At 43.5% G+C, this 26,980-nt stretch overlaps 1 protein-coding gene across 1 annotated transcript in view; it reads right to left on the reverse strand.

The window, feature by feature from the left end:
* The window catches only part of LOC126428386 (uncharacterized), a 220,948-nt gene that overhangs the window by 159,446 nt on the left and 34,522 nt on the right, over positions 1 to 26,980 (reverse strand). Inside the window, exons 3-4 of the mRNA XM_050090311.1 lie at positions 17,875 to 18,033; positions 12,143 to 12,284 (exon numbers count right to left, since the gene is read on the reverse strand). Coding sequence (XP_049946268.1) covers positions 12,143 to 12,284; positions 17,875 to 18,033 — 301 coding nt within the window. The remainder of the gene's footprint in view (positions 1 to 12,142; positions 12,285 to 17,874; positions 18,034 to 26,980) is intronic.

Raw genomic sequence — 26,980 nt, forward strand, 5'->3', positions numbered from 1 at the left:
TCCCTAGAACTTAGAACTACTTAAACCTAACTAACCTAATGATATCACACACATCCCTGCCCAAGGCAGGATTAGAACCTGCGACCGTAGTGGTCGCGTGGTTCCAGACTCAAGCGCCTAGAACCGCTCGACCACACCAGCTGGCCCCAGCATGTATTAATGGACATTAGTACAAGATGTGTCCAACCTTCGTCTTCGTGACTGTTTGAAATCTATTGTGGATAATTTCAATGAGGTGGCTGAATGTCTGGAGGAATGTAAGTCCATTTATCCCCAAAAGCCAAATGCAGAGAATGTGGTGATGTTCGACACTGGGCATTGCAGTGAGTTCTACGTTCTAACTTATCTCAAAGATGTTACATGGAGTTCAGGCCAAACTCTAAGCACGCTAGTACATTTCAAGAATGTTATCATCGACAAATCACTTTATGACAAAGGGAATTGTCACGCTGATAACAATCAATCATCACTTCTGAACTGTGCCTGTACTGAATGCAGTATATAATTCTGTAACATGTGCTCATATGCTTCTGCATTTAAAATTTTCTTAACACTGAGCACCAGACCTTTCTGCCTCAAGCCGCTATATTAAATTTTTACTGAAGTACCAGGTACCGGTGCCTTTCGCATAAAACCATCGATGCTATTACAAGATAAAGACATCTAATTGTACACTAGGGCTCTTTCACGAGTACAGCATATTGTTTATTTATTTATTTATTTATTTATTTATTTATTGTTCCGTGGGACCACATTTAGGAGAAGTCTCCATGGTCATGGAACGAGTAAATACATGAAATTATAACACGATTGTAGAAACAGATAAAATGAAACAAGTCGTTAGTTTAAATAAAGAAAATCAAGAATGTAACACTGGAATTTGCTTAATTTTTTATCTCTTCCAGGAGCTCCTCGACAGAATAGAAGGAGAGAGCCATGAGGAAACTCTTCAGTTTAGACTTAAAAGTGTTTGGGCTACTGCTAAGATTTTTGAGTTCTTGTGGTAGCTTATTGAAAATGGATGCAGCAGAATACTGCACTCCTTTCTGCACAAGAGTCAAGGAAGTGCATTCCACATGCAGATTTGATTTCTGCCTAGTATTAACTGAGTGAAAGCTGCTAACTCTTGGGAATAAGCTAATATTGCTAACAACAAACGACATTAAAGAAAATACATACTGTGAGGGCAATGTCAAAATTCCCAGACTATTGAATAGGGGTCGACAAGAGGTTTTCGAACTTACACCATACATAGCTCGAACAGCCCGTTTTTGAGCCAAAAATACCCTTTTTGAATCAGAAGAATTACCCCAAAAAATAATACCATATGACATAAGCGTATGAAAATATGCGAAGTATACTACTTTTCGTGTTGAAATGTCACTTATTTCAGATACTGTTCTAATGGTAAATAAAGCGGCATTTAGTTTCTGAACAAGATCCTGAACATGGGCTTTCCACAACAGCTTACTATCTATCCGTACGCCTAGGAACTTGAACTGTTCCGTCTCGCTTATAACATGCCCATTCTGTCTGATTAAAATGTCAGTTCTTGTTGAATTGTGGGTTAGAAACTGTAAAAACTGAGTCTTACTGTGATTTAGCATCAAATTATTTTCCACAAGCCACGAACTTACTTCATGAACTACATTATTTGATAATGTTTCAATATTACACACAAGATCCTTCACTACCAAGGTGGTGTCATCAGCAAACAGAAATATTTTTGAATCACCTGTAATACTAGAAGGCATATCATTTACATAAATAAGGAACAGCAGTGGCCCCAGCACCGACCCTTGGGGAACGCCCCATTTAACAGTGCCCCATTGGGACTGAACATTATTACCACTCTCAATATTGCGGAGGATTACCTTCTGCTTTCTGTTCTTAAAGTAGGAGGCGAACCAATTGTAAGCTACTCCCCTTACTCCATAATGTTCCAACTTCTGCAGTAATATTTTGTGGTCAACACAGTCAAAAGCCTTCGTTAAATCAAAGAAAACACCTAACGTTCTCAACCTTTTATTTAATCCGTCCAAAACCTCACAGAGAAAAGAGAATATAGCATTTTCAGTTGTTAACCCATTTCTAAAACCAAACTGTACATTTGACAGCAAATTATGTGAATTTAAATGCTGCAGTAACCTTGTATATACAAGCCTCTCGATAACTTTAGCAAACACCGATGGCATAGAAATAGGTCTATAATTGTCAACATTATCCCTGTCTCCCTTTTTATAAAGTGGCTTCACTACCGAGTACTTTAATCGGTCAGGAAACCGACCACTGCTAAAGGAAAAGTTACAGATATGGCTAAGTACTGAGCTAATATACGTGGAACAATACTTCAGTATTCTGCTAGATACCCCGTCATATCCATGAGAGTTCTTGGTCTTTAGTGATTTAATTATTAACTCAATCTCCCTCTTGTCAGTATCATGGAGGAGCATTTCAGGTAACAGTCTCGGAACACTTTTTTCTAAGAGCGCTATATGATTCCCTGTTGGGACTAGGTTTCTATTTAGTTCACCTGCTATATTCAGAAAGTGATTATTAAGTACTGTACATATATGCGACTTATCAGCAACACGGACATCCCCACTACGCACTGATTCTATATCCTCGACCTGTCTCTGCAGACCAGCCACTTCCTTTACGACTGACCATATGGTAGCAGTTTACAATGTTGAAAGCAACAGTCGGTGCAGAGATTGTACTACGTGATTGAAGGAGATTATGGACATGTGCCTTGTTTCTAATTATCATATTGAGGAGATTGCTGACAGTGAAAATAGGTATCTAAAAATATTGCAACGTAAATTTGTGCTGCTTCTTTAGTGAGTAGTTTCGAAATTAACCTCCTGGGGGAGTAAGCACTTTTGATATAATTTAATAAATTTAGACCCATTCTTGCTTGTTATTTAGGACTATAATCCCTTTTAGGCATTATGAGTTCATGAGAGTTTCGGGAGGTGGGATTGTACCTAGGAGAAAGGCCAAATTGCTTTCAAATACAAATATTTCATGAAATAATGCATGGCTGAAAACTGTCTCCAAACCGAAACCCCCTCTTTCAAACAAACGATTATTTACTTTTTGCCAGTTTCTTCTTCTCTTCATAGCTTGCTACTATGATATACACTGATCAGCCACAACATTATGACCACTGCCCTACTATCAATATAAACCAGTCCAGGTGACAGCAACATCACCTGGCGAGGAATGACTACTAGTCAGACACATGCATGGTGCATGTAGTATCAGAGAGCTTGCTGTTTGTGTATAGAATGAGGAATGCACACAATCTATGTGAGTTTGGCTGAGGGCAGATTGTGATGGTCTGGAGGCTTTTCAGAAACTGTATGACTCGTCAGGTGTTTGAGGAGTGCTGTGGTGTGGTGTGTGTCTTTAGTACCTGGTGAAACCACATCCGGACATCATAGGGTTGGGTGGCCACCACTCGTTACAAAAAACTGGTTCAAATGGCTCTAAGCAATATGGGACTTAACATCTGAGGTCATCAGTCCCCTAGACCTAGAACTAAGTAAACCTAACTAACTTAAGGACATTACACACATCCATGCCCGAGGCAGGTTCGAACCTGTGGCCGTAGCAGCAGTGCGGTTCCGGACTGAAGCACCTAGAACCGCTCGGCTACAGCGGCTGGCCACTCATTACAGATGCCAGACTTTGCTGCTGTGCAGAGTATAAGTATGTCCGAACACAGTGCACCAAACACTCCTAATGATGGGCCCTGCAGCCAACGATCCATGCATGTGCCAGTGTTAACACAACACTGGCAACTATGACTGAAATGGGCATGTAACCAGTGGCATATGGTGTAGGAGCACTGCATGTTCTGATGAATCCCAATACCTTCTTCATAATGCTGATGGGAGGACACAAACCTGTCGTCTTCCAGAGGAACAGCTCCTTGACACCTGTACTGCAGGATGGGGAGAAGCTGGCGATGGCTCCATTATGCTCTGGCGAAAATTCACGTGTGCATCCATTGGACCAGTGGAGCTCTTGGAAGGCACCATGATGATCAAGGAGTATCGCACACTGGTTGTACACCACATACACCCCTTCATGATGATCATGTTTCCTGATGGCAGTGGCATTTTTCTACAAGATAATGTCATGTCACAATGGCAGGAGGGTGATTGAGTGGTTTAAGTAACACAGCGGCGAGTCCCAAATGATGTGCTGGCCCCCCAAACTTGCCAGATCTGAACCCAATGAAACACATCTGGGATGTGATTGAATGTAGTGTCGGAGCTCACTGCCCCCTTCCCTGGAATTTACAGGTCTTAGGTGACCTGTGTGTGAATGTGGTGCCAACTCCTTCCAGAAATCTACCAAGGTCTCATTGTGGCACCACTGCTATCCATGCCAAACGTAGACATACCAGCAATTAGGTAGGTGGCCAATGTTCTGACTAATCAGTGTAATTATTTTTGTGAAAATTTTTAAAATAATACTGGGTGATCAAAAAGTCAGTATAAATTTGAAAACTGAATAAATCACGGAATAATGTAGCTGGAGAGGTACAAATTGACACACATGCTTGGAATGACATGGGGTTTTATTAGAACCAAAAAATACAAACGTTCAAAAAATGTCTTACAGATGGTACTTCATCTGATCAGAATAGCAATAATTAGCATAACAAAGTAAGACAAAGCAAAGATGATGTTCTTTAAAGGAAATGCTCAATATGACAACCATCATTCCTCAACAATAGTTGTAGTCGAGGAATAATGTTGTGAACAGAACTGTAAAGCATGTCCGGAGTTATGGTGAGGCATTGGCGTTGGATGTTGTCTTTCAGCACCCTAGAGATGTCGGTCGATCACGATACACTTGCGACTTCAGGTAACCACAAAGCCAATAACCGCACGGACTGAGGTCTGGGGACCTGGGAGGCCAAGCATGACGAAAGTGGCGGCTAAGCACACGATCATCACCAAACGACGCGCGCAAGAGATCTTTCACGCGTCTAGCAATATTGGGTGAAGCGCCATCCTGCATAAACATCGTACGTTCCAGCAGGTGTTTACCAACCAGGCTGGGGATGATTTGATTCTGTAACATATCGGCGTACCTCTCACCCGTCATGGTAGCAGTTACAAAACCAGAATCACGCATTTCCTCTAAGAAAAAAGGCCCAATAACGGCAGATGTGGTAAATCCAACCCATATCGTGACTTCCTCGTCCTGCAATGGAGTCTCCACGACAGTTCTAGGATTTTCGGTAGCCCAAATTCTGCAGTTGCGGGCGTTGACAGACACTCGGAGCGTGAAATGAGCTTCGTCGGTCCACAACACGTTACTCAACCAATCGTCATCTTCCGCCATCTTTTGAAACGCCCACACCGAAAATGCCCGCCGCTTCACTAAATCGCCAGGTAACAGTTCATGATGCCGATGGATTTTGTACGGACAGCATCGGAGGATACGCCTAAGTGCCAACGAAACAGTAGTGTATGGAATGCCGGTGCGACGTGCGACTGCACGAGCGCTGACTTCCCCGTGCATAGACGAACCCGCTACAGTCTCCATTTCTTCCTGAACTGTCTCAGCAGCATTACGCCTTGAGCTCGGTCGGCCACCACGGGGTCTATCGTCTAAATAATCCGTGGCTTCGAACGTCGAAATCATTCTAGCCACAGCTGCATTTGTCAACGGACCTTTACCCGTTCGAATGCCCTTCGTATGGCGATAGGATCGTAACGCTGAACTAGCACATTCCCCATTCTGATAATACAGCCTCACTAAAAGGGCCTTTTCAGGTAACGTAAACATGCTGCGACTGCTGGCGCATCTGATTCTCTCTCTCATTACAGCTCCTTTTATACACGATTGTCATGCGCAGTCACTGACGTCTTGCTATCCAGATCCATCTGTCGGACTTTTTGTGAAATTCGTTTTTTTTTGTTCTAATAAAACCCCATGTCAATCCAAGCATGTGTGTTAATTTTTACCTCTCTATCTACATTATTCCGTGGTTTATTTGGTTTTCAAGTTTATACTGACTTTTTGATCACCAGGTATTTTTTCTTATTGTTGGGACTCAAAGGTTTAAGCACAATAACAGGACCACAGCCTAACCACAAAAAACGGACCCCATACTGTAAAACCACCTCTTCTGTACTTCACGGCTGATACTATACATTATGGCAGATAAAGTTGCCAGGCATTTGCGAAACTCCAAACTTTCTATTGTATTGCCAAAAGCTATATAATGACTCATCGCAACGAATCACTCGTTTCCAGTCATCCACTGTCCCGTGGTATTGATGTTTAACCACCTGAAGTGTTGCTCGGCATTGACTTCAGAAATGTGTGGGTTATGAGAATCTGCGCGACCATTGCACCATATTCTTTTTAACTCGGTATGCGCAGTCATTGTGCTATATGGACTGCTGGTAGCACTTGGAAGTCACGAGTGTTTTCTTCTGCTAGATTAATATTTTTTTACAATCACCCTCCACAATGCTCGACTGTCCCTGCTCATCAGTACTGCCTGGTCTCAGTTTAACTGTGGTTGCTCCTTCACATTTCCACCTTACAATGACATGACCAACAGTCATTTTGGGTTGCTTTTTAGATAGGTTGAAATGCCTGTTGGATTTATTACTCAGGGGACATCCAATGACAAGTCCACAGTCGAAGTCATTCAGCTCTCTGAGCGACCCATTCTGCTGTCACTGCTTTTGTACCAACAACACAATACTCCCCACCTATTTCTAAGGTGCTGCAGTCATGGACTGTGCAGCTGGTCCCGGTGGAGGTTCGAGTCCTCCCTTGGGCATGGGTGTGCGTGTTTGTCCTTAAGATAATTTAGGTTAAGTAGTGTGTAAGCTTAGTAGTTAAGTACAATAAGATTTCACACACATCTGAACTTCCCACCTATTTTTATATTAGCCAACGGCCTGCCGCAGTCGTAACACTGGCTCCCGTCAGATCACCGAAGTTAAACGCCGGGGCTTGGCTAGCACTTGGGTAGGTCACACTGCACGTCTGATGACTGCCGTTGGCAAGCGGTGTGCACACAGCCCTTGTGAGGCCAACTGAGGAGCTACTTAACTGAGAAGTAGCGACACTGGTCACGAAAACTGACAACGGCCACGAGAGCGCCGTGCTGAGCACATGCCCCTCTGTATCCACATCCGGTGACGCCTAAAGGCTGAGGATGACATGGCGGCTGGTCGGTGCCGTTGGGCCTACACGGTCTGTTTCAGACAGTGTGTTTGTTCATACCTTTAAATTAGCGGGACTGCCTCTCTTAACTTCTAGTGATAGATTCTGCATTACACAGTGGGATACAGATTCTTTTGATCAGATATTGTGTGTGAATGCATGTAAAAGACATACCCTTGTAGATCGGATTATTCTTTTGAAAATTAAAACAATGTAAGTCTGTCTGTCTTTCACTGGTACTATGTCCCACGGTGACGCAGGGTCGGCATTGTTAGGAACGGATTTGGCAAGGTTAGTGGAAAGGGGTGGCCGGATGCCCTTCCTGCCGCTATCCCGTACCCCCTCCGGGATGGAATTAGCGTACCCCTGCTGTCTGCGTCTAATGTAATTCATGGAAAAGTGCGAACGTGTTCAGATGTCTGCGAGTCGTGTAACTGAGGCGGAACGTGGGGACCAGCCCGGTATTCACCTAGTGGGATGTGGAAAACCACCTAAAAACCACATCCAGGCTGGCCGGCACACCGACCGACGTCGGTAATCCGCCAGGCAGATTCGATCCAGGGCCGAAGCGCCTATGCAAGTCCAGGAAGCAGCGCAATAGCGCTCTCAGCTAACCTGGCAGGTAAAAACAATGTTAAGTCTGTGTGTAAGCTAAAATGCCTATCTTGATTCATAGAGAAGATATAATGTTGTGAAATTTGGTGAAGCTTTCTGATCCACTTTGTAGAGAGTCGTCACAAGTACATCCTCAGGGATATGGTGGTCTGCCAACATAGGTCTTCAACAGAGAATGTGTGACAGCTGGTGGTGATCAACTAACCTATCAACTGCTGCATTGTCAAGATGGATATTTTCGCCTTTTGTAACTGCTTTTAGGGTGGTGTAGCTGATAGGCGTAGCGCTGGTGAGATGCTCCTCGCTGTCAGAGCATCACGGATCACACCAATGACACGTTAGTACCAAAGCATGCCAACTGAAGTTCTTCGCGCCACAGTTGGTGGCCTTTCTTGAAACTTGAAACAGACCAACCAATGGACATGAGGTCGTTTCTAAGCCAGGCTAAGTTCCAGTCAGTACATGTCCACAGCAAGTGGTGACATGGGTACCTCATCTGGCGCCAATAGACTTTATCTGCAAGTCCTTGCACATGTTTGTGAACTTTGTTCAAATGGTTCAAATGGCTCTGAGCACTATGGGACTTAACTTCTGAGGTCATAAGTCCCCTAGAACTTAGAACTACTTAAACCTAACTAACCTAAGGACATCACACACATCCATGCCTGAGGCAGGATTCGAACCTGCGACTGTAGCGGTCGCGCGGTTCCAGACTGTAGCGCCAAGAACCGCTCAGCCACCCCAGCCAGTTGTTAACTTTGTCTTTGAAAGGTGCTAGGAGAAAGAGTTTCTATTGAAGAGTGCTTCGAGCTGTATTACCAATGACAGTCTACTTGGTAATAGGTGTCAGACTGGTTCTATCAATAATGGTATATACACTGATAGCAAAAACAGTATGACCACCTGCTTAATAGCTTGTTTGTCTATTTTTGCAGCAAAATACATCCCTGGCTCTGTATATTATGGATCCGTCCGTTTGTTGGTAGTTCTTTGGGCATGTGGCCATAGACGTCGATGCACAGCTTACGTAAAATAATGGACCATTAATTTGCTTACACAATATGGCGCCCGATAGCAACCCAGATGGGTCCCATAGGATTTAGCTCAGGCGAGTCTGGTCGCTGAGACATCAACGCGAGTTCACTATAATGCTCCTCAAACCACTGCAGCGCATTTCTGGCTCCGAGACAGGGACAATTATAATGCTGAAAGATGACATAGCCGTCGGTGAAGACATCAAACATGGAGGGATACAGGTGTTTCAGTGCTGTTAGCATGTCTTGGATTACTATCACAGGACCCACGCAAGCGCAAAGTAATGTCTCCCACAGCATAATACCGCCCCCACCATCCTGCGTCCCTGGCGCGCTGCACGTTTCGAGGCACCATTCACCACGATGACGGCGTTTGTGGAGACAATCAGCGACCTATTGTAGCGAAAATGTGATTCACATGAAGAGCCGACACGTTTTCATTGATCGATGGTCGAATCCCGATTTTCCTGTGGACACTGCAATTGTAATTGGTGATGTGTGATGTCCTTAGGTTAGTTAGGTTTAAGTAGTTCTAAGTTCTAGGGGACTTCTGTTGACTATGTCGTCGTGTGAACATGTGTGCAAGTAGAGGAAACTGCAGAAATTCATGTTCAACAATGTACGATGAATGGTGTGCTCCGAAACACTTGTGCTTGCACCAGCATTGTGCTCTTCCGGCAGAGATGCCACAGGATCACCATCTATAATCCTTTACAGAGCAGACAAGTCTCTGAACCCCATGTTCTGTGAAGAGTAGTGGTCGTCCGACCATTTAGCACCTACTGATAGTTTCACTGTCCTACCTCTTTTCGTAGATGCTCACGACAGTAGCACGTGAACATTCGATCAGCTTCGCCATTTTGGAGTTACTCGTCCACAGGCTCTGCGTAATAATAATCTGCCCTTTGTGAAAGTCGCTTATCTCAATAGATTTGCCAATTTGCAGTCCATGTCTTAGCGTGATCCCTCGTGCGTGTCTGCTCTCCTTACACATGAGGCTCATCCAGAAAGCAAACTTCCAGATGTTGTTTCCTTTAAAGGAGACGTATTTAGCCGGGAAAATTGCGCATGCGCAACAGACCTGTGACGTGCCGATCGGAGCGATCCTGTCTGGTGCCAGTACTGCGCCAGCAGTGCCCCAAAATGGCAGCTCTTATTCGTTCTCCTGCCGCCTAAGAGGTTCAGACTGTAATAAGATTCCTTAATGCACAAAACATAGCGCCCATCGAAATTCATCGTCAACTCTGTTAGGTCCTTAACATCGGTTTGTCAATATCCTTAACACAGGTTTGTTGCAGTATTCTCGAACATATTCTCAATTCGAATGTAATGAATTTCGTTGAGACAGAGAAGTTGCTGTCCATGCATCAGCACGGCTTTAGAAAGTATCGCTCCTGCGAAACGCAACTCGCCCTTTTTTCACATGATATCTTGCGAACCATGGATGAAGGGTATCAGACGGATGCCATATTCCTTGACTTCCGGAAAGCGTTTGACGCGGTGCCCCACTGCAGACTCCAAACTAAGGTACGAGCATATGGGATTGGTTCCCAAATATGTGAGTGGCTCGAAGATTTCTTAAGTAATAGAACCCAGTACGTTGTCCTCGATGGTCAGTGTTCATCGGAGGTGAGGGTATCATCTGGAGTGCCCCAGGGAAGTGTGGTAGGTCCGGTGTTGTTTTCTATCTACATAAATGATCTTTTTGATAGGGTGGATAGCAATGTGTGGCTGTTTGCTGATGATGCTGTGGTGTACGGGAAGGTGTTGTCGTTGAGTGACTGTAGGAGGATACAAGATGACTTGGACAGGATTTGTGATTGGTGTAAAGAATGGCAGCTAACTCTAAATATAGATAAATGTAAATTAACGCAGGTGAATAGGAAAGAGAGTCCTGTAATGTTTGAATACTCCATTAGTAGTGTAGCGCTTGACACAGTCACGTCGATTAAATATTTAGGCGTAACATTCCAGAGCGATATGAAGTGGGACAAGCATGCAATGGCAGTTGTGGGGAAGGCGGATAGTCGTCTTCGGTTCATTGGTAGAATTTTGGGAAGATGTGGTTCATCTGTAAAGGAGACCGCTTATGAAACACTAATACGACCTATTCATGAGTACTGCACGAGCGTTTGGGATCCCTATTAGGTCGGATTGAGGGAGGACATAGAAGCAATTCAGAGGCGGGCTGCTATATTTGTTACTGGTAGGTTTGATCATCACGCGAGTGTTATGGAAATGCTTCAGGAACTCGGGTGGGAGTCTCTAGAGGAAAGGAGGAGTTCTTTTCGTGAATCGCTACTGAGGAAAGTTATAGAACCAGCATTTGAGGCTGACTGCAGTACAAGTTTACTGCCGCCAACTTACATTTCGCGGAAAGACCACAAAGATAATAGAGATTAGGGTTCGTACAGAGGCATATAGGCAGTCATTTTTCCCTCGCTCTGTTTGGGAGTGGAACAGGGAGAGAAAATGCTAGTTGTGGTGCGAGGTACCCTCCGCCACGCACTATATGGTGGATTGCGGAGTATGTATGTAGATGTAGAGGTCTATGGGTAGAGCATTATGAAGAAACAGAAGGTGCATTGCTGGTGTAGGGTTTTTTCCTGACTGTCGTCTAAGTGTCCACGATGAAGGGCACAGTAGGTGACCTTCCCTCATCAATGATCAGCTGGTTGAGCTGGCGTGGCAGGGCATCCTGGACAAACCTCGCTTCACAATTATGCAGCCAGCTACCATTTACTTCAGACATCGCAATCCTTGTTGCATGAGATTGTCACTAAGCACCTGCTGTTCAAGAAATTCTGTGCCATTTGGATTCACAGCAGACTTCTACGACACAGAAATACAAAATTCTTTTGGTACTATGTCGAAAAATAGCTCAAACGTTGTTGTACCTCTCGCTGTCAAAGTTTTCCATGTAACTATGTTGTCTGTGTTTTTAAAAGATAGGGAAACTTATTTTCTGTATGTGTCTCCTACCTTTGTTACCGCGTCACGTTACAGCAACGCCACATGCGATATTCATCGTCGCAGTGGGAAGTGTTCATAATGTTTTGGCTCACCTGTGTAAATATACCTACACTCTGACGCACATCGAAGTAGTTTTATAATAAGAGTTAAGTGTCCATTTTGCTTGTAAAATATATTTCAATTCTTCATTTTACGTGCGCAATAATCATGTTATTTATCACCTGTTAGAACCCAAATTAATTTGACAACCCATCACAACATTGAGATCCTGAGAAGTTGCTTAGCTATTTCTTTGCGAGACAAGTACTCACGTGTCGTCATCCGCCTTGAGTAACCATTCGTTCCTTCTCAGCAGCCCCTTGTCCCACGCATACCGTACGGCTGCCTTCGTCTTGTTCCACAGCACCTCTCTGCCCTCTGACACATTCAGGGTTACAACCGGCAGCATCATGTCTGAAACCCAAACAAACAGCACATACTATAAGGCGCGTTCAAAAAGAAAAGAGCTGGAGTCTGGAATGCGCAAACTGGTGAGAGGAGGGTAATATTGTGGTGTGTGTAACGAGGTGTGGTTCCGACCAGGGCGTGGAAGTTCACAGCCCATCGCTAGATGGCATGTGTGTACATCCCGTGACTATACACAGCTAGTAGCAGCATGCATCAATCGTCAAACGCCGCCAGTTTCGTTGCAAACAGTGACATGGAGGCATCAAAAGAAGAGCAAAGAGGTGTTGTTCGTTTTCTGACAGCGGAAGGAGTGGGAGGAATGGACATTCACTGACGAATGTCACAAGTGCCCAGCGAACACTGCATGTCCCTTGCAAGTGCTACAGCGAAGGACAGGTGTCATTATCTGATGATGTACTGTCTGGAGCACCACACTGCATTACCGATGACATCGTCCAGCTGGTGGATGCACTCTTAACCCAAGACCGCTGAGTGATACTGAAAGCCATAGCTACCGTGGTCGTACTGAGCGTCAGAAGTGTTCACACCATCATGAAGGAAAGACTCCACATGCGCAAAGCGTGTGCCCGATGGGTGCCCCACGGTCTTCAACCACACCAGGAAGCATATCGAATGGCCCACTGTCTTGCCTATCTGCAGTGCTATGTTCAGGAAGGGAATGCATTCCTGGTACGAGTGGTGGCTGGAGATGAGTCATGGTGTCATCACATCGAACCAGAATCGAAACAACAAAGTCTCCAGTGGAAGCATCCAGGGTCACCACCACAAAAATAAAATAAAAAACCAAGGCCATCCACACAAGTGCAGGAAAGGTTATGCTGACGCTCTTCTTTGACCAAGGTGGCCCTCTTCTGATACACTTCCTGCAGCACGGGACAACAGTGAATTCCCAGCAATCTCACCCATGCAGTCATTCTGATCCATGACAATGCAAAGCCTATACAGCCAACACAGTCGCGGCACTCCTGCAGAAATTCAAATGGGAGGTTCTCGGCCACCCTCCATACAGTCCAGACCTCTCTCCCTGTGATTACGCCATTTTTGGTCCACTTAAAAAGGCTCTGAGGGGCAGAAGATTCACCTCAGACAACGACGTCCAGCTGTACGTGCGTAACTGGTTAACATGCAGCACCGGGAATTTTATGAGAAAGGCATTCACCGCCTTGTGTCACAGTGGGATAAGTGTCTCAACAGCCAGGGTCAATACATCTAACGTACAGGTACTGGTTTCTGTAATTATGCCTCCAGCTCATTTCTTTTTGAACGTGTTGAGGTGATACTTTACTGTCAGACAAAAAATGTAAAGTAAACCAAAGGGGACAAAAAACAAATAGAACCTTCGTGGGTCGATAGGGTGTGATCTTATCTCAGCGATTAAAAAATTGAATCAAATCTTAAAAAAATAAAGTCTCAGTACACTTATCAGCATGTCGTTACACCCCCTCTGTCCTGCATGGATGCACTGATCCAGTTGGAAAGGGTGGCATAAAGTTGGTGTATCCTCTCCTGAGGCAAGCTGCTCCACAACTATTTTAACTTGTCCTTGATCTCCTGGATGCTGGCACTGGGACAGAGTTGATGTCTACAATGGTCCCACACACGCTCTATCAATGAAAGATATGGGGATCTTGGTGACTGCAGGACTACCTCAACATTAAGCAAAACACACTCGTGTGGATGAATCTTGTCCTGTTGAAAAATGGCACCATGACACTGTCACATGAGTGGTAACAGATGAGGGCACAGGATACCCATGGCATACCATTGTGCTCTCAGAGTTCTCTAACTCACTATCAGCTGTGACCTTAAGTCACAGCCGACGGCTCCCCTCACTGAACTTGTGCATTTCCAGATCTCCGCCATACTCGCCAACAATGGTCATACAGGTTAGTGAAGAACTGCAGTTCATCGCTGAACGCAATGTGACACCATTCATATGCACTCCCTGGGGCAGACCATTCATCGCTGAACACAATGTGACACCATTCGCCTGGACCCTGAATGCAGCTGATAGTTTTGTGTGATGACAGCCTATGCACGGGACAGTGATTCCCTAGATGAATGCGTGGTCTCTGTTCATACAGACCTGTCAGTAAGAATAGAGACCACGTGTTCATACACTGAAGGGCCAACGAAATTGGTACACCTGCCTAATATCATACACATCCACCTCGAGCACGTAGAAGTGCCGCAACACGACGTGGCATGGACTCGACTAACATGTGTAGTAGTACTGGAGGGAACGGACACAAGAATACTGCAGGGCTGTCTATAAATCTGTAAGAGTACAAGGGGGTGGAGATCTCTTTTGAACAGCACATTGCAAGGCATCCCATATATGCTCAATAATGTTCATGTCTGGGGAGTTTGGTAGAGGACGGAAGTGTTTTCATAAGTGTTCCTGGAGTCACTCTGTAGCAATTCTGGACGGATGGGGTGTAGCATTGTCCTGCTGGAACTGCCCAAGTCCGTCGGAACGCACAATGGACATGAATGGGTGTAGGTGATCAGACAGGATGCTTACGTACGTGTCACATGTCAAGAGTCATATCTCGACGTATCTGGAGTGCCCTGTCACTCCAACTGAACACGCCCCACGCCATTACAGAGCCTCCACCAGCCTGAAAGTCCCCTGTTGACATGCAGGGTCCATGGATTCATGAGGTTGTGTCCATACACGTAAATGTCCATCCGCTCGATACAGTTTGAAACGAGACTCGTACGACCAGGCAACACGTTTACAGTCATCAACAGTCCAATGTCAGTGTTGACGGGCCCAGGCGAGGTGTAAAGCTTTGTGTAGTGCAGTCATCAAGGGTGCACGAGTGGGCCTTCGGCTCTGAAAGCCCATATCAATGATGTTTCATTGAATAGTTCGCATGTTCACACTTGCTGATGCCCCAACAGTGAAATCTGCAAAAATCTGCTGAAGGGTTGCATTTCTGTCACGCTGAACGATTCAGTCGCCGTTGGTCGCGTTCTTGTAAGATCTTTTTCTGGCCGCAGCGATATCGGAGATTTGGTGTTTTACCGGAATCCTGATATTTACGTTACACTTGTGAAATGGTCGTACGGGAAAATCCCAACTTCATCGCTACCTCGGAGATGCTGTGCGCCGACTATAACATCACGTTCAAACTGACTTAAATCTTGATAACCTGCCATTGTAGCAGCAGCAACCGTTCTAACAACTGCACCAGACACTCGTTGACTTACATAGGCATTGCCGACCGCAGCGCCCTGTTGTGGTTGTTTACATATCTCTGTATTTGAATATGCATGTCTATACCAGTTTCTTTGGCGCTACAGTGTATATAAGGCTTCAACTCTTCTAGAGCAGAGTATATGGCGAACAGTTTCACAACATTACTACGTTTGTAACTGGGTAAAGATTTCCGTGCAGCTGAAAATAGATCGGGCAAGGGCAAGTCTGAGCTAATTAACTTGCTTTGTCTCTAGTCTCAGTGCCATACTTAGCCATGTAAAGAAAAATTTAGGTGCAACACTGCTGCTTCTGGGCTATTTCGGAACACAACAGAATAGACCGAAGGTTACAATTCTTGTTCGAAAACTTGTGTACCATGCCTTTCCGATAGGAAAGGAAAATACCGAACGATTTTAGCAGGAAGGGTTACGTAAAGTGGAAAGACCTATCAAAGTGATCTTTAAGCCCCGTCCAATGATATCAAAGCAAGCACCTCAAACCATGTAAGAAAGTGAAGACAGTAGCTCGAAGTCACGTAACAGAGTTTTCATCGATCAGCTTCTAAGACACCTGTCGACCCAGTTAGATACTGGAAGTAAATTTTCGGTTTGTTCGGTATAAAGTGTGTCTGTTCTCAGTTAAGAGCGCATTTTAGTAAGCCGGCGCATTCACTATTTTACATCCTTTCTTCAACTGTATGGTTGATAGAAACAGGCTCACCATACCATCTCCAGTCAATGGATTTATTGCGAATAATGAAAACATTTTAATTTTTCATTTCAATTCTTCGAAAGTAAAATTGCATTAAGAATTTTATCCACCTATAAAAATTTCTAAACCAGAAAGACTTATTTAACGAGATATAAAATACCTCTCTTCCGAAGCCTACAGAAAACGTCATTACTTAATATCTATTCTAATTATAAAATGCCTAGCATACAAATGATACCAGGTTCGAACTCACTGTTTCCAACTAGAGGTAAATGGAAATTGTAAATGATACCAACTAGGGTTTGATCACTGATTGTTCATAATCATAACATCGGACAGTATTCTTATCCACCGATTCAATAGGGTGGGGGGGGGGGGAGGAATTTGTCCCCATGACCTTATTTCAAAGTCGTGTTTCCGCTAATTAGGTAGATTGCATTAAATGATTATCTTATAAGGGGTAGGCACTACCTAGGTGATTAATTGGGGAGAAGCCCAGGTAAATTGAAAGTACATCTAAAGCCAACCAATTCCGAGAAAAAAAACTAAAATTTCAGGTGCAGCTTTATGACATAATCCATGCTGCTTTTAAGAAGTTGAAGTATTTCCTGCTATCACCCTCATAACGTTTTCCGCAAAATTAATGTACACGGCCAATCTTACCCTCTGTCCAATAACAAAGCTAGTGCCTCCTATCTTGCTCCTTTCTCTTCTTCTATCTCCATTAGCCACGCAATCTCCTTCTACCTTATATTTTCTTAAGTGTGTTTCACCACGTTCTTGTTGTTCCCCTCCCTTCACCTTCAGCAGCTCGTGGTCTAGTGGCTAGCGCTGCTGTCTCTGGATCATGGGATCCCGGGTTCGATTCCAGCCAGGTGGGCATTTTCTCTGCCCGGGAACTGCGTGTCTGTGTTGGCCTCATCATTTCGTCATCATCATCATCCGTGACAGTGGCTACTTTGTATTGTTAAAAATTGGAGAGTGTAAAAAATTGGGACTTTGTACGGGCGCTGATGATCGCGCAGTTGAGCGCCCGCAAACCAATCACCACCACCATGAGTTTCCCTCATATACACCGCTGCTAGCACTCCTATCTAAAATCTGTCTTTATCATAACGTCTAATTATCGCAATACTTATCATCTACGAATATAAACTGTATGTGTATGTCTTTTACTATATGTAGTTTAACATGCCTACTAAAACATATGAACGCACAATATGTAGGATGCCTGGTTAAATGTAAGGGAGGGCCTGATGGCCCTAATCTTGCCAAGTTAAATAAATTATATGTTTCAGATATTTTCGTTTAGAGTAACCAACTTAGCGGGAGAGAAGTCCATCCTTGAGTTCTGTAACAGTAACCGAATAATAAACCAATAAACAACGAATCTTGCTACAGTGCAGGGTGATCCGGAAGGGTGGGGGGGGGAGGGGGTAGGGCTGCAGCAAATCAGTTCCCGTCCATTTCTCTTTTCTGTTAAAAGGTTCAATCGAATCTATATTTACAGTAAAGTCATACTAGATAAAATTAGCTTTCCGATTCCCCCCCGCCCAAAACAAAATGGTCGTGAGTGCGGCCCTGCCTGGGATGACTGATTCTTCTGTGTTTATGTGACATACGCCAGATGATGAGCGTCGTTCAGAGCAGGCGGCTTACCCAGCTGAGAGCTGAAGAAGAGGAGTTCCGAGCACCGTTGTCCCCACGTCTCCTTGACAGCGAGCGCCTTGTCACGGTGGTTCTCTGGCTGCGTGATCACCACACACAGCACGCGCACCTTCTCTGATGGATTCTCTCCATCCAGCTGGCAGCTTTCACCTACCGGATAATATTTTTATTTATTTATTTAACCTGATCAGATTCGGGCTATCAGAGCCTCTCTTACATCGGACCAGTGTTCCACACATGCAGCATTTCACACATCAGAGTTACATCATGACAATAGTTTAAATAAGAACATTGGATTACTCTAGTGACAATATGAATGAAGAGTAATGACTAAGACCTAATAAAGTAAATGCTGGCAGTATTTTTACAACAGGTGTTATACATACAAATTATGATAAAAGCAATAATAATAACAGTAAAAAATCAAATAATAATGATAAACATGAGAAAAATTGGCAATAGTAATGAAGATTTGTGCAGATGTAAATTAATATCTTGGTGTGTAAAGTAGATGTTTACTAGTATAGCGAGGTTTGGGGAAGGGAGATTTAAGGAGGGGGAAAGAGGGAAGTAATGAGGTGAAGTGCATTCATCTACAGACGAAGGCATTTCTGTTGCTTAAGTAGATATAACTGTTTTTTGAAGTCGGACATGTTTTAAAGTTCTCTAACATAACGAGGGAGGTTATTCCAGAGTCGAGTTCCCGCTACTGTAAAGGACTTCGCGAAGGTGACTCAGCGATGCAGTGGAACATAGGATTTTATTACGATGGAAACGTGTTTCTGTCATGTTGTTCCGACATAAGCGTTAAGGACCAGGAGTGTTATGAGGGACAGTGTACATTTATAAGGCAGTAGATGAGAGAGAGTGTGTGTGGAAATCTCTGCGTTTGTCTGCACGCAGCCAGGGCAATTTTGCATATGCCGGTGAAATGTGATCAAAAAGTCGAACGTCACATATATATCGGAAGCAGGCATTCATGACCAGTTCCAGACGTCGCGAATTTCCCAGAGAGGGGCCTGGTAGGATAATATCGCTGTAGTCAATGATTGGGAGTATAAGCATTTGTACTTATTTCTTTTTCAGATCGAAAGGGAAGAGTTTTTTATATTTTTGTAGGACATGAAGGGATGCAGACGCTTTTTTGCACACTGCAGTTACATGCTCTGTCCAATTTAGATTTTCATCTATTATTCCTCCCAGACTCTTTGCTGAGGGAGAGAAGTAATATTTGTTCCATTAAGGATAAGAGATGGTACGGATTCCCGATGTTTTGGGCTAATGAGCTTAGAGTGACCAACAAGTACCGCTTGGGTTTTAGATGGATTTAGTTTTAGTCCTAGGTCCTGTGCCCATTTTGATAGTGCATCGAGGTCAGTATTGAAATTTTCAATAGCTTTCTTAAGATTGCTTGGTTTCGCACTTAGATACAACTGAAGGTCATCTGCATACATATATTTGCAATAGGTCAGAACCGATGACACATCATTGACATACAGGGAGAAGAGTATAGTAACTAATACTGAACCTTGGGGAACGCCTGACACTAGCTGCCGCCATTGTGATTTTATATTCCCGGACGGGACGTCATGTATGAGCGAAACCACTGCTCTGCACTTGGTGAGAAATTTAGACCGCTAAGTTTGGCTAGTAAGATGTCGAAGTCGACAGTATCAAATGCTTTGCTGAAATCTAACAAGCAAATGGTAGTCGCTTCTTGTCTGTCCATGGCAAGTTTCAGGTCATCTGTCACCTTTATCAGTGCGGATGTTGTGCTTCGATGTTTACAGAAACCTGATTAGTATTCGTCTAGTAGGTTGTTAGTAGTTAGGTAGTTGGTGAGCTGGTCATGGACTATATATTCTAAGGCCTTTGATAGTGCAGGAAGAAGGCAGATGGGGCGGTAGTCAGAGGGTGCTGTGGCGATGTCCTTTTTAGTCAGTGGCTTAATTTGTTCCAGTTTCCAGGCCTCAGGGAAAACACTTGTGATTAATGAATCGTTGGAAATGTCTGTTATAGAGGGCAGTAGTCGATCAATAATAAGTTTTACCATCTGGATAGTGATGCCATCATGTCCAGTAGATGCTGATCTAATCCGCATTATGGCTTTCTTGACAGTACTGCAAGTGACGTGCTGTAGATAGAATTTTTCTTTGCTACAGTCGGTCATCTCCATGAAGTAATCAATGATTCTCTGTTTTTTTGCGGTTCAATTGTGGTTGTAGGTAATATGAAGAATCGGTTTAGTTCTTCAGCTGGGACCATGGGATTTTCTGCAACTTTTATTTTGCCTAAACCGAGACTACGGAGATTTTTCCACAGGATAGCTGGTCTACATCTATTGTTAGCTGATGTAAAGGCATGCCTGTGCTTAGCGTTTCTCACCGCTTGACTGACTTTGTTTCGTTTCTGCTTCTATACAGTATGATTTTCAGTTGTAGGGTGTATCTTTTATGCTCGATGTGCAGCGTCTCTGAGATTCATGAGCTATTTTAGTTCATCAGTCAACCACGGTGCAGGTTTTCTTTTTACTTTTCTGGTCTTTATTGGAGCATATTTGTCATATAGTTGAGTAATTTCGCTAGTGAAATCCTGGAGTTTGTGGTTTATGTCCATTAGGGGAGTAGAGGTCATCCCCCAACTATTTCTTGTGCCTCAGTTTCGAGTTCAGGCAAATTTATGCGTTTGAGGTCTCGGTATGTAGACAGTTTTTGTTACTTTCTAGGACATTCTAGTGAATACGTCATGAAAATTATGTCATGGGCAGACATGCCAGGCGCAGATATTTGAGAGGTGCGGATTATTCTGTTTGGAGATTTCGTTGCGAATATATCTATGAAAGTGTGACTGGTAGTCGTGTGATGAGTAGGTGCCAGCTGAAGTAGCGTCATATTTGAGGAAGAAAGCATCCTCTCAAATTTCCCAGTGAAAGGACTATTGCACAGAAAATTAATGTTAGTGTCACCTGCTATAATTACATGTTCATATGACGATTTGAGACTAGAGAGGGCAGTTTCGAAGCAGGCGAACCCACCTACTTTAGGAGGTTTGTAAAGGGCACATATTAAGCACTTTCTGTTAAGAGATTTGGTCTGTATGAACATATATTCCTCTTGTTTATCTACATTGTTGTCTGATGTATGTAGTACAGTAGGTGACAAATCAGAGCGTATGTACGCCCCTACGCCGCCCCCTCGTCTGTTGCATCTGTCGTGCCTGAGAAAGATATAGCCATCTAGGTTTACGGAAGTTGTGGGAATACTTGGTTTGAGCCAAGTCTCTGACAAAAGTATTACCTGTATATCAATAGTTTGAAATATATATTTGAACTCGTCGAGTGAGCTGGCAGAGATTGGACATTTGCATGTGCAATATGCAGCTTGGTGCGTTTGGGTGTTGATTGCCCGAGGAGGCTGCAGAGTCCCGACCGATGTTTGCGGGTTGTGGTTAGCGGTGAGGGTCTGGCATGAGGAATGCGGAATGCGTGTGAAGGTGGGGGGCGGGGGGGGGGGGGGGGTGAGGGAGTGTCCTCCCAGTTCTGTGCAGTGAAAGCGGCCGGGAGGTAAAGGGGGAGGGGGTGGGTCCCTGGGGGGGCAACGGGATCTGCAGTCAAGGTCAGCGAGGTCTGCAGCGGTTCTGGAAGTAGCCGTGGGCTGACAGGAGAAGGAATTTCGCTAAACACAACGGGAGTAATCAGCACGGTAGAGTGTGATATTAATTGCACTTATGAGGATAACAACTCAGGTATGACGGTTGGTTGCTAATTAAAGATGGAAGTGAGACTACCTTATGTAATAATTAACAAAATTTACATGACAAAAACAATTAGAGACGAAAATACGTACTCAAATCACTGTGAATGGATACTGATAATGTGACACGTCTATGATTACATACCTGCTCCTCTGTAGGTTAAAGAAAAATGGTTCAAATGGCTCTAAGCACTATGGGACTTAACACCTTGAGGTCATCAGTCCCCTAGACTTAGAATTACTTAAACCTAACTAACCTAAGGACATCACACACATCCATGCCCGAGGCAGGATTCGAACCTGCGACCGTAGCAGCAGGGCGGTTCCGAACTGAAGCGCCTAGAACTGCACGGCCACCCCGGCTGGCCAACTATTACAATAAGTGTCGTAATGTATTAGGTTGTTCCATAAGTTCTTAGGGTTTTTCCGTAAGGTTAATAAACACTATAGATAGTGGAGACAAATTGAGATTGTCAAATACGTACTGACAGCATGATACTCTTGGGACAGACTCTTCAGTGTGGTAGACAGCACGAAGGAGGAAGTGTATGACCACAATCTGGCGACCTATCTTCCCTCATGTTTCTAACCTCCACTCCCAAAATACAGTTTATCCACTAATACGGTTCTACTGCACTTATATGCAGTACAAAAATTTAATATTTGTTCTTAACCCACGTTATCTAACAATATACATTAATTTTATACCATTAAAACATTTTTAGTAATCAGATTTTTCCATCCCCTGCAACGCAGTAACTATTAGTCCTAGATTAAAAATTTTAAGAAACTGTTTTGTATGCAATATAATGTAGTTTAATTTTGTATTAAGAAACATTTTCGCTAGAAGCTGCGGTTTTCAAGACAATCGAGAAAAGCCGTAAAAAAGTAACCTTTAAATGCCCTCCCAACTCCACCATCACTTGTCAGGATTTTTAGTATGTTGTTCGTTACGCTCCCTTCTATCTCTGTACAAAAATTTGCTCCCCTAATTTTAATTTCTAGGCTTGTATAAAGGAGAAAGTCAGACGGTTCACAAGATCTTCAAAGTTTCACCACACTTGTCTCATTACATGCTAAAACATAGGACACATCATCTGATAAACCATTCACTGCTCTTTTGCTAGTTAGTTACGTGTTCCATTGATCAATAGCACGGAAAAACCGTTATGATGTGGAACGTGTCAAATGCACAAGAAACACGTACAGGAAACAAGTTTGTTTTTTTTTTTTTTTTACATTATAGTGTTATACCTAAATATTGCTATTCTCTATCCCATTCCCTTAAATGGCACAAAACTCATATCTCATATATTATATCCCCTGATTTATTTGCTCATATTCAAGAATTCATCTATGGTATAAAAGGAGTTGTCACGGAGGTATGATTTCAGTTTGTTTATATCCCCAGATTTATTTACTCATATTCAAGAATTCATCTATGGTATAGAAGGAGTTGTCAAGGAGGTATGATTTCAGTTTGTTTTTGAAACTATTACTGCTGTCTGTCAGACATTTTATTTCATCTGGTAATTTATCAAAAAGTTTTACAGCAGCATATTTTACCCCTTTCTGTGCCAAAGATAGGTTAAGTAAAGCACAGTGTAGGTCTTTCTTTTTTCTGGTATTGTAGTCATGAATGTCGCTGTTGATTTTAAACTGGTCCATGTTGCTGAGAAAAAATTTCATTACTGAGTAAATGTACTGTGAAGCAGTTGCAAGAATTCCTAACCTTTTAAACAGATGCCTACAAGATGTGCGACTATGAACCCCACACATTATTCTAACTACTTTCTTTTGAGCAGTGAATACATTCTGCCTAAGAGTTGAGTTGCCCCAGAATATTATTCCATATGACATCAGAGAGTGGAAGTATGCAGAGTATGTTAGCTTACTAATTTCTACATCCTGAAAATCGGCAATTATTCTGATTGCAAACGTTGCTGAACCTAGTCGCTTTAGGAGATCCATCATATGAATTTTCCAATTAAGATTCTCATTTATATGTACACCCAAAAAGTTAGTATGCTCTACACTTGCTACTGACTTCTTTTATGTGTTATGTTTATTGAAGGAATTATACTTTTTGCAGCAGAAAATTGGATGTACTGTGTTTTTTCAAAGTTCAGAGCAAGCTTATTCGCAGAAAATCAATAACTTTTCCAAAGACCTTATTTGTATAATTTTCTGTCGGACTTACTTTTACTGGATTAATAATTATGCTTGTATCATCAGCGAACAGTGTCAGTTCAGCAGTTTGTTTCACAAAAGAAGGGAGATCATTCACATATATCAAGAACAGGAGGAGACCCATGATCGAACCTTGTGGAACACCTAATGTAATTTCAACCCAGTTAGATGAAGTGGCAAATTCCTTTGAATCACTTGAAGCATATAAAGAGACTTTTTGCTTCCTGTTCTGTAGATATGACTTAGCCCACTCATATGCTGTTCCATTTATACCATAATATTGTAATTTCTCTAACAATGTCATGGTTCACACAATGAATGCTTTGGATAAGTAGCACAATATTCCTACTGGTGACATTTCACTATTTAAAGACTCTATTATGTGTACAGTGAAATTGTATACTGTTGTCTCAGTGGAACAGCATTTCTGAAATCCGAACTGTGATTTACTAAGTATCCCATTACTGTTGAGATGGCTAACCACTCTTTAGTACATTACTTTCTCAAAGACTTTTGAAAATGCTGGAAGCAAGGATACTGGCCGGTAATTATTGACTTCTGTGGTTTCCCCCTTTTTGTAGAGAGGCCTGACAATGTCATATTTTGACCTGTCTGGAAAAATACCCTTAGTCAGTGATGCATTACATATGTGACTCAAAACATCAGCTGTAACTGCTCCACATTGTTTTAATAACTTGTTAGAGATGTTATCTACTCCAACAGAACATTTATTTTTCAATGTCTCACATTGGACAGCCACCCACCAGAGCAGGAAGTCTAGTGTTATCAGGCTGTGCTCAATTCTGAGGCGAGTGTGAAGGCCTTCATCTCCGTCAGTGTCCAGAAGGAGGAACGCCAGGGCTGGGTAGTTGAGTTTACTAACCGCACCTTATTGCTGTCACTTCCAGCCTATCATCTATCAACCAAGCATCATGCCCTATCTCAACAGTGAGGATACTGTACGCTACACCTGCATCAAAACAGTACATTGTATACACCCACCAAAAAAGTTTCCTTATTTGTTTCTCATACCTTGAAATGAGATTGATGTCTTACACTCTGTTTTTGATAATACAGAATATTACGCAAAAGAAAACTATACGTTTCCTTTAAATCGATTATGAGAGGAAAAAGGGACATTTTTGAAAAAAAACAAAAAAACAAGAACTTTGCAGTGTCCCACAATATCAAAAAACATACATTGTGTATTCTGTGCACTGTTCAATAACGTGTAGATCCTCCACGAATCCTCAGGCATTCTTGAATGCTACGGGGCATGCTCAGTAACGACTCATTGCAGGCCTCTTGAGACATTTTCTCCACTCCACAATGGCAGCATTCCTAAGAGCTTTAATCGGTAATGAAGGTTAATTAACAACTAGAAATCACTCTATCACTCTTATGAGCAACCTCCATCCATTCTCAATCCAATTCATATACGGTGAGCATGCTGGCCAATCCATTCTTCTGATCCTACATCGTGTCAGATACCTTCACACTGCCAGTACGACGAGGACAGGTGTCATCGTCCCGTACAGCGAACCTTTTCCCTACAGTTTCTGCAAAACCACTGACTATGGGTTGGAGAACGCTGTTTTCATACATTGCAGCAATCATGTTGCCTTCAATTGCAAGGAGTGTTGTGCGGCTGTCATACATGGTACCTGCCAGAATATGATTGAGCCATCAGATCGTTGGCGACGTGCCACACCATTGATGGATGACTGGTCTTCCCTGGTCGCCCCCATATGCGAACAGAATCGTCGTCTGGATGCAAGCCTATTCGCACTTCGTCTACAAACAGCGATTAGGTCCATTGGTCTGGTGTCCAATGTTCATTTGCTCCAGCCCATCTTACACGAGCACCCCTGCGACGTGGACGCAGTGGTGGAGTCTTGAGAGGTCTTCAGCTGTACAACTCTCCACCATGAAGTTTGTTGCACACAGTTTGGGTACTTCCGGTAACCCTGTTGCATCTCGAAGCTTGTGGCGCAGAGTAGTCGCTGTCTTTGTAGGGTGTCTCCGTGCAGATACCTTCACAAAGCGGTCCTGAGCAGCTGCAGTTTTGCGTGGACAGATTTCGCGATGTCAATCCGCCCCTGAATGCGTTTCCTGGAATTTTTTCCACCATCTGGAGACACCACACTGATTAACGCGAACAATATCCGCAACGTCAGCTTGTCTCTTGTTTTCTCCCCGATGATTTAGATACGGTCTGCCACAGAGAGCCTGTTGTGACGTACTGTGCCACACTACAAGGCACACGGACAACAGTGGATTCACAAGAACTCAGCTCTGGCGTACTGCGTTTGTTTACAAGCCGCAATTGCATGACCCTGATGAGGCGGAGTGGCAATGATGAACGAATTCGCCTTATGTACACAACCACCTTCCTGTATAAACATAAAAGGAACGTCCAAATTCATTATTGGTGAGTAATTTGGAAATATGCTTTTTTGATGAGTGGATTACGCTGAGATGACAGAAGCTAAGGGATACCTCCTAATATCGTGTCGGACCACCATTTGTCTGGTGTAATGCAGCAACCCGACATTGCGTTGACTCGGCAAGTCATTTGAAGTCCCATTCAGAAATATTGAGCCGTCCATGCATAAAAATTGAGCCGTCCATAATTGCGAAAGTCTTGCTGGAGAAGGATTTTGCACACGAACTGATCTCTCGATTATGTCGCATTAATGTTCGATGGGAGTGACGTCGGGCGATCACTGGCTCAAACAGTCCACAATGTTCTTCAAACCAATCGCAAACAACTGTGGTCCAGTGGCATGACATCGTTGTTTGGGAACATGAAGTCCATCAATGGTTGCAAATGGTCTCTAAGATGTTCAGTTCGACCAGAGGATCCGGTCCATTCCATTTAAACACAGACCACACATTATGGTGCCACCACCAAGCTTGCACAGTGCCTTGTTGAAAACTTGGTTTCATGGCTTCATGGAGTCTGCACCACATACTAACCCTACCATCAGCTCGTGCCAACTGAAATCCGTGCTTATCTGAACAGGCATGGTTTTCCAGTCGTGTAGGTTCCAAAAGATACGGTCACAAATCCGGTAAAGGCACTGCAGGCAATATCGTGCTGTTATCAAAGGCACTCGAGTCAGTAGTCTGCTAGCATAGCACATTAACGCAAA

This window comes from Schistocerca serialis, chromosome 12, assembly GCF_023864345.2.
Source record: "Schistocerca serialis cubense isolate TAMUIC-IGC-003099 chromosome 12, iqSchSeri2.2, whole genome shotgun sequence".
NCBI lineage: Eukaryota > Metazoa > Arthropoda > Insecta > Orthoptera > Acrididae > Schistocerca > Schistocerca serialis.